The sequence below is a fragment of the Protopterus annectens genome, chromosome 2.part1 (genome assembly GCF_019279795.1).
Source record: "Protopterus annectens isolate FY-2018-M chromosome 2.part1, PAN1.0, whole genome shotgun sequence".
Classification (NCBI taxonomy): domain Eukaryota; kingdom Metazoa; phylum Chordata; order Ceratodontiformes; family Protopteridae; genus Protopterus; species Protopterus annectens.
Window position 1 is genome coordinate 1115197141 of NC_056729.1, and position 16928 is coordinate 1115214068.

The 16928-nt window shown below is 37.2% G+C and overlaps 1 protein-coding gene and 1 long non-coding RNA gene across 3 annotated transcripts in view; one reads left to right on the plus strand and one right to left on the minus strand.

The window, feature by feature from the left end:
- RHAG (Rh associated glycoprotein) overlaps positions 1-14970 on the plus strand; it is a 394323-nt gene extending 379353 nt beyond the window's left edge. For both annotated transcript variants that reach the window (XM_044062656.1, XM_044062657.1), the window contains exon 10: positions 12848-14970. In XM_044062656.1, the coding sequence (XP_043918591.1) occupies positions 12848-12919 (72 nt within the window). In that variant the 3' untranslated portion in view covers positions 12920-14970. The remainder of the gene's footprint in view (positions 1-12847) is intronic.
- The window catches only part of LOC122794345, a 587167-nt gene that overhangs the window by 492610 nt on the left and 77629 nt on the right, over positions 1-16928 (minus strand). The window lies entirely within an intron of this gene.

Genomic DNA, 16928 nt, shown 5'->3' on the forward strand with positions numbered 1-16928 from the left:
AAAATTCTTGAGACAGTGTAACAATGATTTATGAAATTCACTGTTATGCATTTTAAAGTTTAGTATATTTTTGAGGTGTCAGGTGACATACTATTAGGTCTTATAGTTCTGACAGAGAACCCCTTTCTAAGATTTGAGAGAGAGATTGAAGCTTTTCAGGACTTGTGAACAAGGTGCTCTTTGATTGGTCTGTTGACAAAAATGGATACTACATATACAATAACATTCATAGCAATGCTTTGACAAACATTAATATGGTCCCAAACAGCAAATAAAGGGTTGCAGTCACTCTTACAGTCTCATATAATTATCATCATTCCCTTCAGCTGTGTGGCTTTTAACAGTACATGTCGATTTTCAGCCTTACTAGAAAAGCCATCATAGAAGCCAAAAGTCATCAGAGAAGCAAGGGAGGAGATCTGATGTTAAACTTTTTAACAAGCTTGAAAATCTTCATGTAGTGCTAAAGTAGTGGTAATGTCATTGAAATAAAGAAGCTTTTTTTTGTTTCTCAAAAAGCAACATCAGAAGGTCACAAGGAAATGTTTTTGTAAAGTCCTGAAGTGTATTACTGCCATTTGCTATATGATACCTCAAATGCCTTGACCTTTCTAGCTACCTCATCCTATCACTTACTGAACTGAATAAAATTGTTAGGAACATATTTGCACATCTCAGTGCAGTGCTAAATACTGTGAGAGTTATAAAAATAGCAAATGTTCTAAAGTGGAACTATGACTTTCTTACACATGATGTTGTGACTGAGAATAACAGAGTTACAGTGATTATGTCTACAACGTTGCAGTGCTGTGTACATGTATGTAGTCACATGGTGCAGGTGAATCTACTTTGTCTTTTCTTGTAGAACATTGCTCTCAATTTTTATCTCTAGAGTTAGGGACAAAGCAAAAGTAATTTGGAAAAAAGCTCCAAATTAGGGACATTTCAGATACTGTTACCTTAGAACTTCACAATATAATTTTTGGGTGAAGTAGGGCTGGAGCAAAAGCCTGAGGACAAAATTAGGGGCATCCAACCAAAATCTGGGCAGCTGAGAGGTGTGCCCATTCTTATGTATTCTAAAGCAATTCATACATTATAGCATGATGTCACTATTTTCATAATTGTGATGTCAAGTAGGTCATGTGAGACAAAGTCAGGAAGGCTGTAGACTTATTTTATCTACTCATACATAAAGTCATATTAAGATGCATAATAAGCACTACATTCATTAAATAAATTGTATTACTACATCGCAGAAGACATATACATGCTCTTAGGGTCATTGCATAAAATTGCAATAAGCACTATATTCATTAAAGAAATGATATCACAACATGGCAGAAGGCATGTACATGTTCTTAGAGTCATAGGATCATCAGATCATAGGGTCATAGGAGATTACTAGGCTAGCAACCTGGAGGTCAGTTTAAGCCTACCCATTTCAACCCAATGTAATAGCATAGAAGTACTAGTCAATACCCAAAATTGCATTTAGTGATGACTGCCCATGTCTAGGAGGGTTGTGGGCACTATCCCTGGTAAGAATTTATGGTACCCCCTTCCATTCATGCAGGTTCCTCTTGAGCAGTGTCATAGTGGTACTCTGTTTCACTTGAAGTGGTAGCCTGTTGCAAAGACATGATAGTCAATGGGAGATAAATCTGTCCCTCCAGCATGTCCTATTTAAGTTGCAGGCCATATTTAAGTACCCTGGAATGGGTAGCCCTAGACCCATTTGCTTTACGGATATGCAGTAGGTTCATTAGGTTTGGTTCTTGGGTTGCTCTGTCGACCAAGCATAAATCTCCCCTAAGAAGTCTATACAATGCAGAGTATAGTGACAGGGACTTTAGTCAGTCCATGTAAGGCACATCCTGGAGGCCCTTGATCTTCTTTGTTAGAAACCTCTGAGGTCTCTCTAATTGCTGCAGGTGCTTAGTATGGTACATACCGAATGGGGTGTTATACTCAATTATGGGCCAGATAAGTGCCGAGTATAGAGGGTATAACTTCTTTTGCTCTCAAGGCAATGCCATTACTAATCAAGTGAGCTATGTGGAATGCTTTCCTTATAGGTTCATAGGTTCCTAGGTTGATGCTCCCATCCAATCAACTGTAGACACATGGTGGTCAAAGCTAAGGTCACCATCAACCTGTGATCTCAGTTCTCTTACCACTTCATGGGTACTTAGGTCATTGTTGTTGATTTGAAAGTCTGAAGGGACACTGTTTGTGCCAAAGGGAATGATGATGCATTTCTTTGCATTCAATTTGTGACCATGACCAACACACCAGTCATTGGTCTGTGTGAGACCCTCCTGGAGTATACTGTATAATTTGGGGATTCAGTGATTCCACCTAGTTTGCAGTCATCTGCAAACTTGGTCAGCTACAACCCTTTAGTTTTAACCTGAACATCTGAGAAGTATATATCAAACAATAGGGGGCCCAGCACTGACTCCTGTGACACCCCACTGGTAGCAGGTCTGTTGGTTGATGTGGAGTCACCCACGTTGATAGTGTGTGCCTAGTTTGTAAGCCAGTTGGCAACCCATCTTACAACGAGGGGGTTTACATTCAGTTTTCTAAGTTTATTGATAATGCTTGAATGTGGGATTGCATTGAAACCCTTTGCCAAGTTGAGGTATGCTGTTTGCACAGCTTTGCCCTCATCAATGGCCCTGGTCACACTTTCAAAGAAATCCACCAGATTTAACAGGCAGGTTCTGCCCTTCACAAAGCTGAATTGGGTAGGATCCAGTGTTTGAAGATCACCTTTGTCCTTATTTATGAGGTCCATAATAATAATGCATTCCATGGCTTTACAGATGAGGCTGGTCAGGCTTATGGGTCTATAATTCCATGGGTCTGTTGCTAGGCCACCTTTGTGGAGGGGAATAACTGTAGCTGTTTTCCATTCCACAGGAACAAAACCTGTGGTTAGGCTATGATTGAAAAGACTACTTAGTGTTGATGCTAGTTCATGTATTAGCCTGTTTAAAAGATTGCCATGCTCTTTGCCTTGGATAGGGCTTTGTGGACCTATTCTTCAGATATGTAAGGTGGGGAGGACGGTTGGGGGAGGGTTTGTTGTAAGTTATGAGGAGATAAGAAAGTGAAATTATCACCAAACCTACCCACTAGCAGGTTTGCTATCTCTGTGGGGTTAGTGTGTGCGATACCATTGACCACCAGTTCTACACATGCTTGGGTCCTACCCTTCAGGTTACATATGTAGCTGTAAAAGGCCTTAGGATTATCCTTGGCAGTACTTGCTAGGCTTCTCTTAAAGGAGCTCTTGGAGGATTTGACAAGTTGTCTTATCTGCTTGTTAAGGCTGAGGAGGGTGCTTTTCCTTTGTTGAGTCCTTGTCTTTGTTTTCTTGGATAGAAACTTTTTGCATTAATTGTAGAGTTTGCTGATGCTGGAAGTCCACCATGGCAGCTTGATTTTATTTTGGGCTCTAGCTTTGATTCTAAAAGGTACAGCCAAGTTTATACACTTATGCAAGTGATTGTACAGGGCATTAGTGTAAGCTTTGACATAAGTACCACTTTCAGCTTGGGTTGGGGCTTGGAATGCATTTATATCTTCACCTAGGAGAGTATAGTTTGCCTTGGTGATTTTTTCTTAGTGTGATTTCACCCTTTGTGAGTTCTGGTGTTAGTGGCAGTTCAAAGGTGACTGATTTGTGGTCAGTTTTAACTAATGAGGGTCCAATAGTTGCAGCAGTGCACCTGTTTGACATGTTGGTGAGGACCAGATCTAGAATGTTTGTTCCTCTTGTTGGGGTATGGACAATTTGCTCCAGGGCATTTGAATTCACCAAGTAAAGGAACTTTTGTGCTAACAAGTTTGGGCTAGAGTAAGTTTCCCATTTGATGGTGGGATAATATAAATCCCCCATAACCAGTGTGTTCAGTAAAATTTGGATTGTTTTCAATTTGGTTAAGTAGGCTTCATGGGTGTCATGACCCATGGTGGGGGATCTATAACTGGCTAGGACTCGAAAGGCGGTCTTACACACCATAACCTGGACCTGGAGTAACTCCATGGAGTTGTCCAGTTTAACTAGATGGGAGGTGAATTTATCTTTAATATGGATTGAAGCACCGCCTCCTTTAACTTTCGCATGTTCATTTTGCAGTCTAAAGGTGTGGAAGCCATTGTAACCTTGCAGGACTGGAGTAGTGTCTAAGGCCTTAAACCAGGTTTTTGTGACTGCACAGACATCTACATCTTCTAGTGATAAAAGTGCTTCTGGGGAGTGCAGTTTTTGGTTTAAGATCCTAGCATTAAGCAGCATGACCCTAATTTTGTTCTGATTGGTTAATTTCATATTGGTAATGTTGTTTTCAAGACCCTACCTAAAAAGGCCCTAAGGGGGAGGCAAGAGCCTTTGCCAGCAGCCAAAAGCCTAGGGATGCTAGCTGCAAACCATCTCTGGCAAAGCACTGAGGTTTATCAACGATGGCTTCTTGGGCTGACAGGAACTGGATCCCCTTGGAGTGACACCAAAAACTAAGCCAATTACTGAAATCAGTCATTTTTGTTTATACTGTGGCATTATTCTAAGTGAGGGTAGTATGCTGCTCAAGGCTAGGAACATCCCTGCCTGGGACACATACTCAGGGAGCTCGACCATGTCTCTCTTCATATAGTCCATCAAGGCATGTCTCAGGTCATTTACACCAACAAGAACTATAACAGAGTCATAACGGTACTTGTTGCTGAGAGACCTGACTGCATGTGTGATTTGGTGAATACTGGCACTGGACAGGCAGCTAACCATGACTTTCTCCTTGTCCAGCCTGGTGAGTGGGGCATTCATGGGTCTCACTATTGAGTCTCCAATGACAAGAAAACTTGTTTTTTGAGTGTTACACCTGATGGGCTTGGTGGATAAGACACTGGTGTTGTTATGTGTCATGGGTGCTGTGTAGACTGTGTTAGCTATAGCAGACTTGTGTTTTGGAGGTCTCTGGTGTTTCTGTCATTTTTTTTTTTTTTTTTAGAGAACCTCCACATATGTGGATTTACATGTTTGATGCGTACTATGGGTTTGAATAGTGGTATGTGTATGAGTAGTGGTACTATGTGAATATATAGTGGTGGTTGAGTTGACAGCCTTCTCCATGTTACTGTTTTGAGTGAGACAGAGCATGGATTCTAGATTCTTGGTGTAAATACAGCTCTTGCACTCTGTACTAGATTGTGTTTTTAGTACAGGGTTCTCTGTGTACATGAGGCAATTGCTACACTGCTTCAAAAGACCCAAGTCAACAAGGTTGGCAGGAGAAACAAGGGTAGTTTTACTGTCCATAATGCTAGGTTGAAGACTGTTGTCACTAGGGGTGGCTTTTTCAGAAATGATGACAGAGGAGCTCAGCAAATGGATATTTCTGCCTGAAGTTTAAGGAAAAATTTGTTGAGTTTTACTGTCTGGCTTTGACGCACAATTCGGCAGCAGTGCTGGGTGCTGCCCAATGTGCAAACAAGCAGCTCAGATGCAGGGCCTAAATACCAGAAGCTAACATTTGAAAAAAACACTCTAACAAAATTCAAAAGGACCAATGAGGATGCTTATTCCAAGCCCTAGACCAGCCTCCCTTTACTTGTCAGGTCCCAATCAACACAATTTTCTCACAAAAGTGCAGATAGGTTCCTTCCAATCCAAGATGGCCCGAAAAATATGCTCAGAACAAACAAACCACTACAAACAGTTCTGGAGGCAGCTGGCCTAGATCTGGATTATGCTAGAGCTGCTAGCTACCCTAGTTTCAGTGGGAAACACTGGGAATGTTTAACACAGCAGAAAAATAGCAGTGAGACACTAAAAAAAGTCTAAAACGCAGAAAATCAGCCAGGAGGCTCTAAAGAATGCTTTAAACAGTTAACAAGTCAGTTAAGTACTGCTTGGCAGGAAAACCAGAGCAGGCAGAACATATAGCTTTAAAACAGTGAAAAAATACCAATAAATACTTAAACAGTGGAAACAATAAACAAGCTTGCTAAACTGTGAAAACAGCAATAAAATTTGATTTTACAGGCACAGTATAGCAGGCAATTGTAGTATAACAGTGTAGTTTAGTATACTAAATGAATATAGTTATAAAAGTAGGCGACAGGCAATAAAAAAGTGCAGTAAATAGTATAAAATAGCAAAAAATAGGCAACTTTATGTTTTTTGGAAGCTCGGAGACCTCTAGTAGTATCTCAGCTCAGAGTTGTGGCTGGTAGCCCACCTCAGTTCAGCTCAGTACAAACAAGCAGAATCCTGCTCAGATGCAGGGCCTAAATATCAGAAGCTAAAACTTGAAAAAAAACTCTAAAAAATTCAAAAGTACCAATGAAGATGCTTATTGCAAGCCCTAGAATGGCCTCCCTTTACTAGTCAGGTCCCAATCAACACAATTCTCTCACAAAAGTGCAGATTGGGCAGTTCCAAACCAAGATGACCTGGAAAACATGATCATAACAAACAAACTACTATAAACAGTTCCAGAACCTAAAATTGTATGGTAATATTACAGTGCTATGTTGTCTGCATATTAACCAGCAGCATCCCATCATGTTCAGTCTGCTGCTACTGCTCCCCAGCTTACAAACACATTGCAGCAAAGATCAAACCAAAGTAACACCTTCAGCTGTCTGTGATATGCATGCAATCACATGTATAGTGCATGGAAACTAGGGATTGTTTTAGTAACATGTAGCAGTTCAGTCAGTGTACATAAAATCTGTGCATCTTTTTCATACAGGCAGCAAATATAGTAACAAACTGTGATGAGGTGACATAGGCTACTTAGGGAAAGCATAACATATTATATATTACATTACATACTGCAGGGTTGGCCCAGATTGACTTACAGCTCCAGGTCCATGATACCTTCACTCTAGACCTGAGTAAATACACATATAGACTAATAGGAAAAATACTTCTAATGTGCAACCTGTATTACTGAAATCTTAATGAGCCCAGACTTGGTGTCTTGCAACCATAAATTTCTTAGTTTGCCCAGATATTCCATTTTTGTTTCTTATGAGGGTACTTTTAGCATATGTACAGTTCCCTTCTGTCCTAAATAGCAAATATACAACCATAGGTCTAATAAATATTCATAAGCCCTACTTTTAAATATACCCATTTATATCATCTCCATGTATAAATTTGCAAGTATTCCATTATTAAAGAAAATCACTGTAATTGTTTTCCAGTAGGTTCTTTTACGTGGGCTTGACCAGAATAATGTGTGAAAATATACGTCAGCAAGGATGTCGTGACAGGACCAGGATCAGTAATCAAATGACAGTGAATGATAAATAAAATAAATTATACATATCAAGCTAAATCAGTGACTATTCAAGGAGGTGTTTACCACAAAATGAGAAAACACAAAGCTAGCTAGCCTTGTCGCATCTACGACACTTTTACCTTGTGGTGTGTAGAGCTATCGCTAGATTATCTGCTTCCCCTGTACAGGTCCCTGATCTGGTAACCCCTCAACTCATAAAATGAGGTCCAAAAAAGATAATTTCCAAGTTGAATGTGAAAAATGAAACTGTTCTCTTTCAAAAAATATAGCAAACTGCTTGCTACAGATGTAAACAAGTGACTTCGTACAGCTAAATACCACACACAAAGCACTGAAGTACTTTAGCCCTGACCACAAATGCAGAATCTGCATTCATTTCTATATGCTGGTACTGTTCTACTGTCCAATTTACATCTGCTGATTAGTCCTCCTAACATCTAGCACCTGCAGTAGCTGTACACTTTACCATGCCCTACCTGCACCTGTGATTATTGGGGTAGGAACTAAATGATACATGTCTTACCAAAGTAGTCTTCAAGGGAAAGTAGTTTTCCACTTGTTACAACAAAGAACCAAAACGATTTCCAATATTGGGAGTAGATTACATGCTATATGCATGCCCTGTTCATCTTTGGCATTATACCTTTATTCTACAAATTGGAGAATTATTGTAGTTCCCTTTTATTTGATATCAGTTAATAATACATGCAAGGTAGCATTCTTTCCAACTTTCAGTATATTTATCACATTTTTAAAAACTGGTTCATAGAAAGTATCAGCAAAAATAAGACAGTGCATTTTAAGGTCATGCTGATATAAGAATGCTTATTTGCAGAATACTAAGTCTCAGAAGTCATTTTCTTTGGGCAGGCCTGGATAATATCTCTGAAGGAGATCATCTCTGTTTTATTATTTAGAGAGACTGGAGAAGGCTGTGCAGCATACACTCTGCTTGGCCATGTACATCAAGGACTACTCTGGGGCATAGAATTTACAGTGCCAGTTCTTTCAAAATTGAATTAAGCCACTTCAATTGCTAGAAATTAAAGTAAGAGAGGAAGTTGTTCCTTATTTTACTTTAGGCCCAAGTAAAACTGCAATAGTGTCATGCTCCAGAGATGTATACATAACAACTAACCAAGGATTCCATACACTGGCTAACAATCAAAAACAATACAAGGCAAATAATTGTGGGAGAACTAAACAAGGACTGGAGTAATTTATTGTCCCTTATATACAAACACCACCACTTCAACATGTAGCGAATAGCATAGGTTTTATGCCTCACAACCAGAATCAACTCAAACAAACCCGGCATTATACAGGTGGTTAGAATCTCTTTTCGGTACTATATAGTCTTGGCTATTACCTTTCTTACTACAATAAGAGTTCTCATACACCGGATTAATGATTATTCTTCGGATTACTCTTTGACAGACAAATCAACAAAAACAAATTGCTGAAAGCCACTTTCAGTGAATAGGTTTTAAAGTTTTTTTTATTTTTATTTTTTGCAACGGTACAAGCCCCCCCTGCAATCCTGGTGTGTGGGAGTAGATTCCCCCACACACCCCAAGTGTATGCCTTGTATATAACTCATATACCTTTTATCGATTCTTTCTTTCTTTATTTATTATTTATTTGTCATTTGTTAACCGAATTAGACCAAATGAGCCAATGGCCCGTTTTCAATGGAAACACGAGGAGAGAAGCTCCAGACAGTTATTACAAAATTGCAAAAAGGAAAACATCTGACAATGAAGTTGTATGCAAACAATACAATAATGTGCTTTACATGAGAACATTAGAAATTTACAAAAGGCCTGAGAATGAAGTTTACATAAACATTACAATAATGTGCATAACATGCAGTATAAAGGTTAGATTTTTTTAATCAACAAGGAGAGAAAGAGATGCCAATGAGATAAGACACTTGCAATAGGAGGGTGTTAAAAGTGTAAGAGGTAGTAAGGTGGTAAGGAGTGATTTAGGTGGGATCATTGCAGTGACAAGTGTTGGCATTTAGGAGAAACATTTTAAGTTTGTATTTAAAGAGATTTAAGTTAGAAATGATTCAGATGTTAAAGGTGAGTTTGTTCCATTCATGGGAAATACTGTATTTGTAAAGAAGTTTACTAATGTTTTTGTTTGGTTTATAGGTGTCTAGAAGGAGCTGGTCAGAGCTGCGGAGAGTTCTGGGATGGACATAATGTGATATTAGTGGTATTTTTTGGATATGGTACCTTTAAAATTCTTTAGTTACATCATTGGCTACGCTATTAATTAATTGGTCTATTTAAATGTGCTGGTGAAATGTGTTCGATGATTCTGATGAAGTCCCAGTGGATGGGGATGAAAGCGCTAAATCTGTTTGATTTTCTTAATAAAAGTTGGATTTATTTTTAATTTGAACTCATGCCAGTCCTGCTGACTACAGTATATTTATTTGGTGAATTGTCTGAGCTGTTTGGTCACTGTGCTCGCTGGTGTGTTCTACTAATCTTTTAGTTTACATTTGAATTTCCTGAGGTTGGTGCTTGTTCTGATATCCAAGTGTAGAGCATTCCATTGTTTGGTGACAGAATAGCAGTGTAGACACTGTGAAATGAACTTGCCTATAAGAATCATATGAGTTCAAGGAAAATGGAGGCTGAAAGAATCAAACCCTGCAGCTCATTAATAGCTCACATAATTGTGGATCTTAGATTTCTGCTGGGAAACAGTTTCTTAACCTTTAATTGCAAATGTGGATGTATTGTTATATTTGTGTGTAAATAATTTTTTTAGGGGGGGGGTTACGACTCCTGCTCAACATCTGGCTAGTCATTCTAACTTTACCCATTATTCACCTGCCTCAATGACAGCTGACCATGGCATGGACATCATTAAGGCAGCAATGAGGAGTTTTATTGTGTGCTGCAACAACCTCCTGCATGATGTGCAAGTGCCCAGAGGAGGGCATGTAACAAATGCAAGACAAGACTGTTGCTGCTTTCTGCAAGTGATGTTAGCCTTGCAGGAAATTCTATCTCTATTGGGTAAATGACTCCTACTAGTTTTTTTGTCCTTATGGGGTGATCATTAGTTGAAGACACACCCATGATGTTCTCCTCATCCTCACGCACTCATCTCCCACCCTGCCTCACTTCAAAAACAGAGCTCAAACCATTAATCATACTAGGGTCATCTGAATCATATTCAGGGCTGTATCTACTGTGCTCTGAAGCCAGTCATAAATCTGATAATATGGTATACTTTGGGTATAGTGATAAGAACTTTTTAAACAGCATGTTTCTATGTGACAAGTAAATCTTTATATACTGTTACGTACTGCAAATGTATGGTATAAGTGGGCTCATCTCTCTGGATTCCTCAGAACAATTAGCTCTATCTCTTAGAGCTAACCAATTGACAAAATTTGAAACCACAAAGGACTGATTTTTATATATTGTAATTTATTTATTTTACCAGGGAAGCTGTTTGGGTGAGATGCATAATGGTTAAGTATCTATGGGCACTGATACGAAAAATAAGTAAATAAAGATGTTATAAATATAGGAACACCAAAACCATGATAGCCACTTTGTGTTTAGTTTCCTCTAAATCATTTGGCGTGGTCTGTCATACCCTGTTTTATCAGCAGAGGCCTCGTCACATCTTCCTAAGGTAACTTTGTCATCAATGAATTAAACAGAACCAGCTAATGTACCTGCTGATGCCCCTGAGATATTACTCAGGATGACATTCATCTTCTCTAAAACTGTAAAGTGACACAAACTCTGTGGTAGGTCAGACTGGCTACTATTTTACTACAAAATGCAACACTTTTTAACCACAAGTATAGAAAAGATAGTATGATCTTTACATCTCAGGCTTAAGGGTCGCAGTTCTATTGAGTGCTAGAGCACTATTAATACACCCTGTACACAAACAAGTTAGAACAATGTGCAGTTGATACATTGTATAACCTTGCATAGGTCTTCACAGCCTCAGCATTTTCAATTCTCTTATAGTGATAGCCATATTTAATTACCTTTCACTGACCAAAAGAAATGCATCTACAAAATAATTAAATAAAAATTACAATTTACACTTATCCACTTACTGCAACTAATATTTCTCTTTCTTTTCCTAATGACCTTATTTATTTTATATCTTTCTCATTCCCAAAGTGCTGTCACATGTTGCTGCATTTATATTTAGTAGTGCTGTCAGAATCAAGTGAGCAGCCTCTTTAAATTAGGTATGAATTCAGTATCCAATTTGGTCCCAAAATAAAATAAATTCTCATCTGCCCTGTTGTTTGATGCATTTTGATGTAACCTCTTTTGTAAAGTTAAGTTCAGGGTATAGTAGGCTACTAATAATGTACAAAATGTTAGAAGTGACAGTATGTAACCTAGTTTAGAACTGCTGCTTGCGTCTCTATGCCATTGTAATCTGTCAGCATATGTCTCGATCTGCTTTGTGAATAGCTTGGGAGGTACAACTGATGTTCCCTTTTCTTCATAGTGGTGCAACAGTAGACAGTGAATTTGGTATAGATATAGCTGTCTCTCTCTCTCTCTCTCTATATATATATATATATATATGTGTGTGTATATATGTATAGGGGTTTTGGGGAAGGGAGGCACATGCTCTTAAAAGGAGTCATGATGGTAGAGATCAACATCTGTTTACACAGTATGCACAATTAAATACAAGATTATAAGTAGAAGTGACTTGGATAAATAAGAAATGCAGTTTAAATGCATATAACTTTATACATAAGAACATATATTCTGGGACAAGTTATTCTGAACTCATGCAGCCCATAAGCAAAATTAAGTGAAAAATCACAATGTTTCATAAAGTTTTCTTTTTTTTTTTTTTTTTTTTTGAGAAATGAGTCTGTGAGTGCACTTTTTTGTTTGCAGTTTCTTTATTCATAGTCGTAAAAGTCCCCACCTCATCAAATGCTCAGGGGCACGAGTAAACATTTTCCAGACAAGTATTGTGACATTCTTGTGAGCTGTGATATATTTCACCTGTAGTAAATGATTTACATATTTGTTTGCTCATTTGCTGTTCTGCTTATTTATGTATTTATTTTGATTAAGACATTCATTAGAAAAATAACAAAAGAAATATGGTGAAACCTAAAAGCATGCATGACATGCTTATTTAGGACTGTATTATCTAGGGGTGTGGAAAAAGTTAGCATAGCATAATTAGGAATAAATACATAAATAAAAATATAATTTGATTAAAGAAAGGTTGTATCTAAACTATACAGGCACAGGGAGAGCAAGCAGACTCTACCACATGGAATGTAAACCAGTAATGAACAATGGCATTATGTATTCAGTGTAGTTTTTCATTACTTTTAAACTTTTTAAATCACCTAAAATCGCTAAAAAGAAAAAGAAAAAAGTTACTATAACTGATCTTCATGGATCTTCATGGATCAGCTCATAAGGAGAAGCATACAAAACACTATGACACTATCAAATTCTCTAGTAATGGTTCCTATATTCTTTTATTTGCAGGTTCCTGAGGAAGAAGAGGCACACGGAGGTTCAGCACATGGAGATCAAAATACTTTAAAGTCTGATGCATAAATAAAGAAGGAGAACACAAGCTAACTACAAACCCCTTATATAACATTTATAAAAGTATATAAATTATGGTATCTTCTGGTTCACTTGTTGAACTTTGTAAAATACAAATGTGAAAATAATTGATTGTACAAGGATCAAGATTTTGCTTGTAATAATTTTCATCCGCTTTATGGAAAGATAATCCCGTGTAAACATTTCAAGAATATGGAAAAGGAGAAATATCCCCTTCCTAAAACAGACAAAAAATGCATTTACAAAACACATATAGTTGTTGCTATATATTTTTTAATTTGTACTGTTTTTGAATTGCCTATTTTATTCCATTTTACAATAAGTAATTATCATTACTTATAAAATAGCCATCTGACCTCAGACACACACGAGCGGGTACACACACACACACACACACACACACACACACACACACACACACACACACACACACACACACACACACAGCCACACATCTACAGAACATGGGAAATTGCTACATTCTAAAATAAGACAGTAATATATAATTTGAAAGATTTTCTATAACCCTCCTTAGAATAATTAAAGCAAATTTGTTAAAACGCTACTGCTTATGAAATATTTTCCAGGAGTCTAGAATATAATAAATGTAGTACAAAGTGAAGGTATATACAGAAAAGAAAGTAATTTCCCCAAATATCTTGCAGTCCTGAGCAATATGCTTCTAGTTTTCCATTGTATTACCAAATAGAACTGAATGTATCAAAAGTCAGCAGATCTAATGTTTTCTGAATCACTCAGCCATAACATACCATTGTCTCCATAGAAATTTATGATGAGTTCTAAATTACACTAACAATGTATAAGATATGAGTTAAATACAGAAGCTGAATACAGTAATGCCCACCCTGAGGGGAGGTGGGCTTTTATTAGAAACATTAATGATCTATATTCATATTGTACATCACTTGTGTATCTGCTGGATTTTCCCCAGAAGATGAATCTGTGTGCTGAGGATGTCCCCTGCCCCCATGATGGCGCAACCTAGGACGTGGAATGCATACATGATAAGGTGTGGGGGGTGAGGGAAGGGGAAGTCTGCCCCTGTAAAAACAAATTTTTGTTCTCATTTTAAGAATCAGAATACTATTCACATTGCTGAGGATACACTCATTTGTGATCATGTTTTTGTGAGTTGACCATAACTGAATCAATGTCTTGTCAGTGTGTTTTTTAACAAGTGCAAAAAATCAGTTACTGCATAAGACATTCCAACAACAATTTGTTTTCACTTCATTATAAAAAAATAAGCAAAACAGAACCAGTGATTTAATCTATAGCATGAAAAAGTAAACATGATTTATGAGCACAAACAAGCAAGTTCATTTCAAACATGCATCAGAAATATTTTACAACAGCATAGTCAGTATAGCCTTGCAAGATTGTATGTCACGACGATACAAGTGAACTTCCTCGATTAGACTGCAATACAGGGAAATGCAAATAGTATTTTCATGAACATCACTGTTTATTCCCTTTACATGTTATCACTGGTGGACATTGTAGTTTTCTGGAAAAGTATCTGCAAATTTGTTTTGATACATGAAGCAGACTTCATGAATTAAATGCAGGTGTACAACTGCAGGTATAATGAAGAATAATATAGTCTGTGACATTCTACTCTGAATTAATCTACAAACCATCTTCTTCATAATGTGAACCTGATGTGGCTGCATACGGATCAACCATTGACTGGTCATTCATAACATATATATATATATATATATATATATATATATATATATATATATATATTGTTATTTAATTAAGCCTGCAGTTTTATTTGAGACTAAATGCTTGTGAACTCCATTTTAAGAACATGAGGTTTCTTGTTACACTGACCTGTTTATTGTTTTAATCATTTGCTTTTAATGTACATTATATTTTTTAAAGTTAATATGACAGGCTGTTTTAAGGTAAAACAGCATTTAAGAGTTAGACCAACTTTTATCTGATTTCAAATGTATGAAATATGCATTCATTTTTGCAAAATGTTTCTTAATAAAGTAATTTCCCACAAACATCATTACAGTAATATTTTGGCACACACACAGTCATTGTCAGAGTGATGCGAACAAAATCTTACACTAATCACAGGTCTAAGTTAAGAGGACATTTTGAAAACTAGAGACACTATGAACTTCACCTTTTTATAAGGACATATGTTTTTTCCAAGCAAGATAGAAATTCCGAGTTATATTTTTAGTGTCCTCAGCTGACAATGCACTGAAGTAAAGCAGTTAGAGAGAACTATTGTATGAAGAAACCGGTTGGAAATAAGGGTTGCTCCTTCAGTTTTAACCCATGATAATTATTACTTGATCTGGCACAGAGAGAACTATTGTATGAAGAAAACGGTTGGAAATAAGGGTTGCTCCTTCAGTTTTAACCCATGATAATTATTACTTGATCTGGCACAGAGAGAACTATTGTATGAAGAAAACGGTTGGAAATAAGGGTTGCTCCTTCAGTTTTAACCCATGATAATTATTACTTGATCTGGCACATCTGCCTAGTTTCAGAGTCTGCATTTACAAAAGACATAGTAATAATATCCATTTGTTATCCAAGTAAACTCCCACGGGGCACACAGTCCTTTTTGACAGGTGATCCAGGAGTAATGTCTGGCTCAAGTTCATACAAATGAGGGCATCCAAGTCTATAGCACAGGAACTACAGCTCACGACTGTAACCCTCTGTACCAATTTCCAGACATCAAGGCGAAACATGGAGTCTATAACTCCTGACTTTGTTGACAGTGATAGTGGTAACTTGCATTTGCTTCACATTTTGTTTCTGCTGTTCCAGTTGCAGAGACCAGCTATATTGGTGGCTTGCTAGAATGGTCTACATAACATTATTTTTCCATTTTTGTTCATCTAAAGCAAGAGGACCACCTGTTTGCTGATGGTTATTTGCAGTTTTAGATGGAAAGTAGTTAGCCCTAATTTGGACTTTAATTTTTCCACCTGTTTGTTATTTAAACTTGTTCATCATTTTATTTTCATGGTATATCTCTTTCTGTCAGTAAGGATTCATCTGCGGATTACCTCTTGGCCATCTCTTATGCAAGCTGGTAGTTTGAGGTGCTGCACCAAAAAAGTTGGATCAAAGGAATACAGTGAACGGAGTCCTTGATAGAAAACAACAAATCCAAGAAAACACCAGACTCAGAAATGCCGACAGTTTTATTAACCATACAAAGCTTTGTGCGATAATTCCCTTCATCAATGTAAAGTGCATTATAGAATCAATCACTCAAGTAACAATTTCAAATCAGGTCACAAGACACAGCCCGCCAATAAAAATTGAAAACTAACAATAAGAAGTCCTTCAAAGGCACATACCAAATAAATATACTTAATGTGTAGAAATGCAGAGTACAAATTAAAAATGTATAAAAACACTTCATCTGCTCTTTAAGCCTTATGTAGGCAAAAGTACTAGAAAGCCTAAGGAGTGGATAGTCAAACATCAGTCAGATATAAGAAGAAATGTAAATAACAATTATCTTGCTAAACATGTGACTAAGCATGGCTCAGAACAAAATTTTAACTATAGAGTTGTTGATATAGTTGTTAAGATTCCAAGGGGTGGTGATATCAACAATAAAGTGGAAGTGATCAGAAACTAGGGATTAATGCTGCGATCAGTGTCAAACCAATTTTAAAACAGAGACAGTTATGTTTGAAATGAAGTGTTATTTATAAGTTTTTAATTTGTACTCTGTACTTGTAAGTAATAAGTACATTTATTTATTTATTTAACAAATGTTAACTAAAGTGCTAGACCAACTGAGACGTGAAGGGTTTAATACAGAAACTCCATTACAGGATATATCACAACATGATGACTCTGAATCCTCAGAGGGTGGGGAGAAAATGAAGCACTTTTAGAGAAGTTATATCACAAAATGGTATTTTTGATACTTTCTGCAAGAGACTTGGTTGAAGATCTAATTAGAATCGCACAAGAGAAA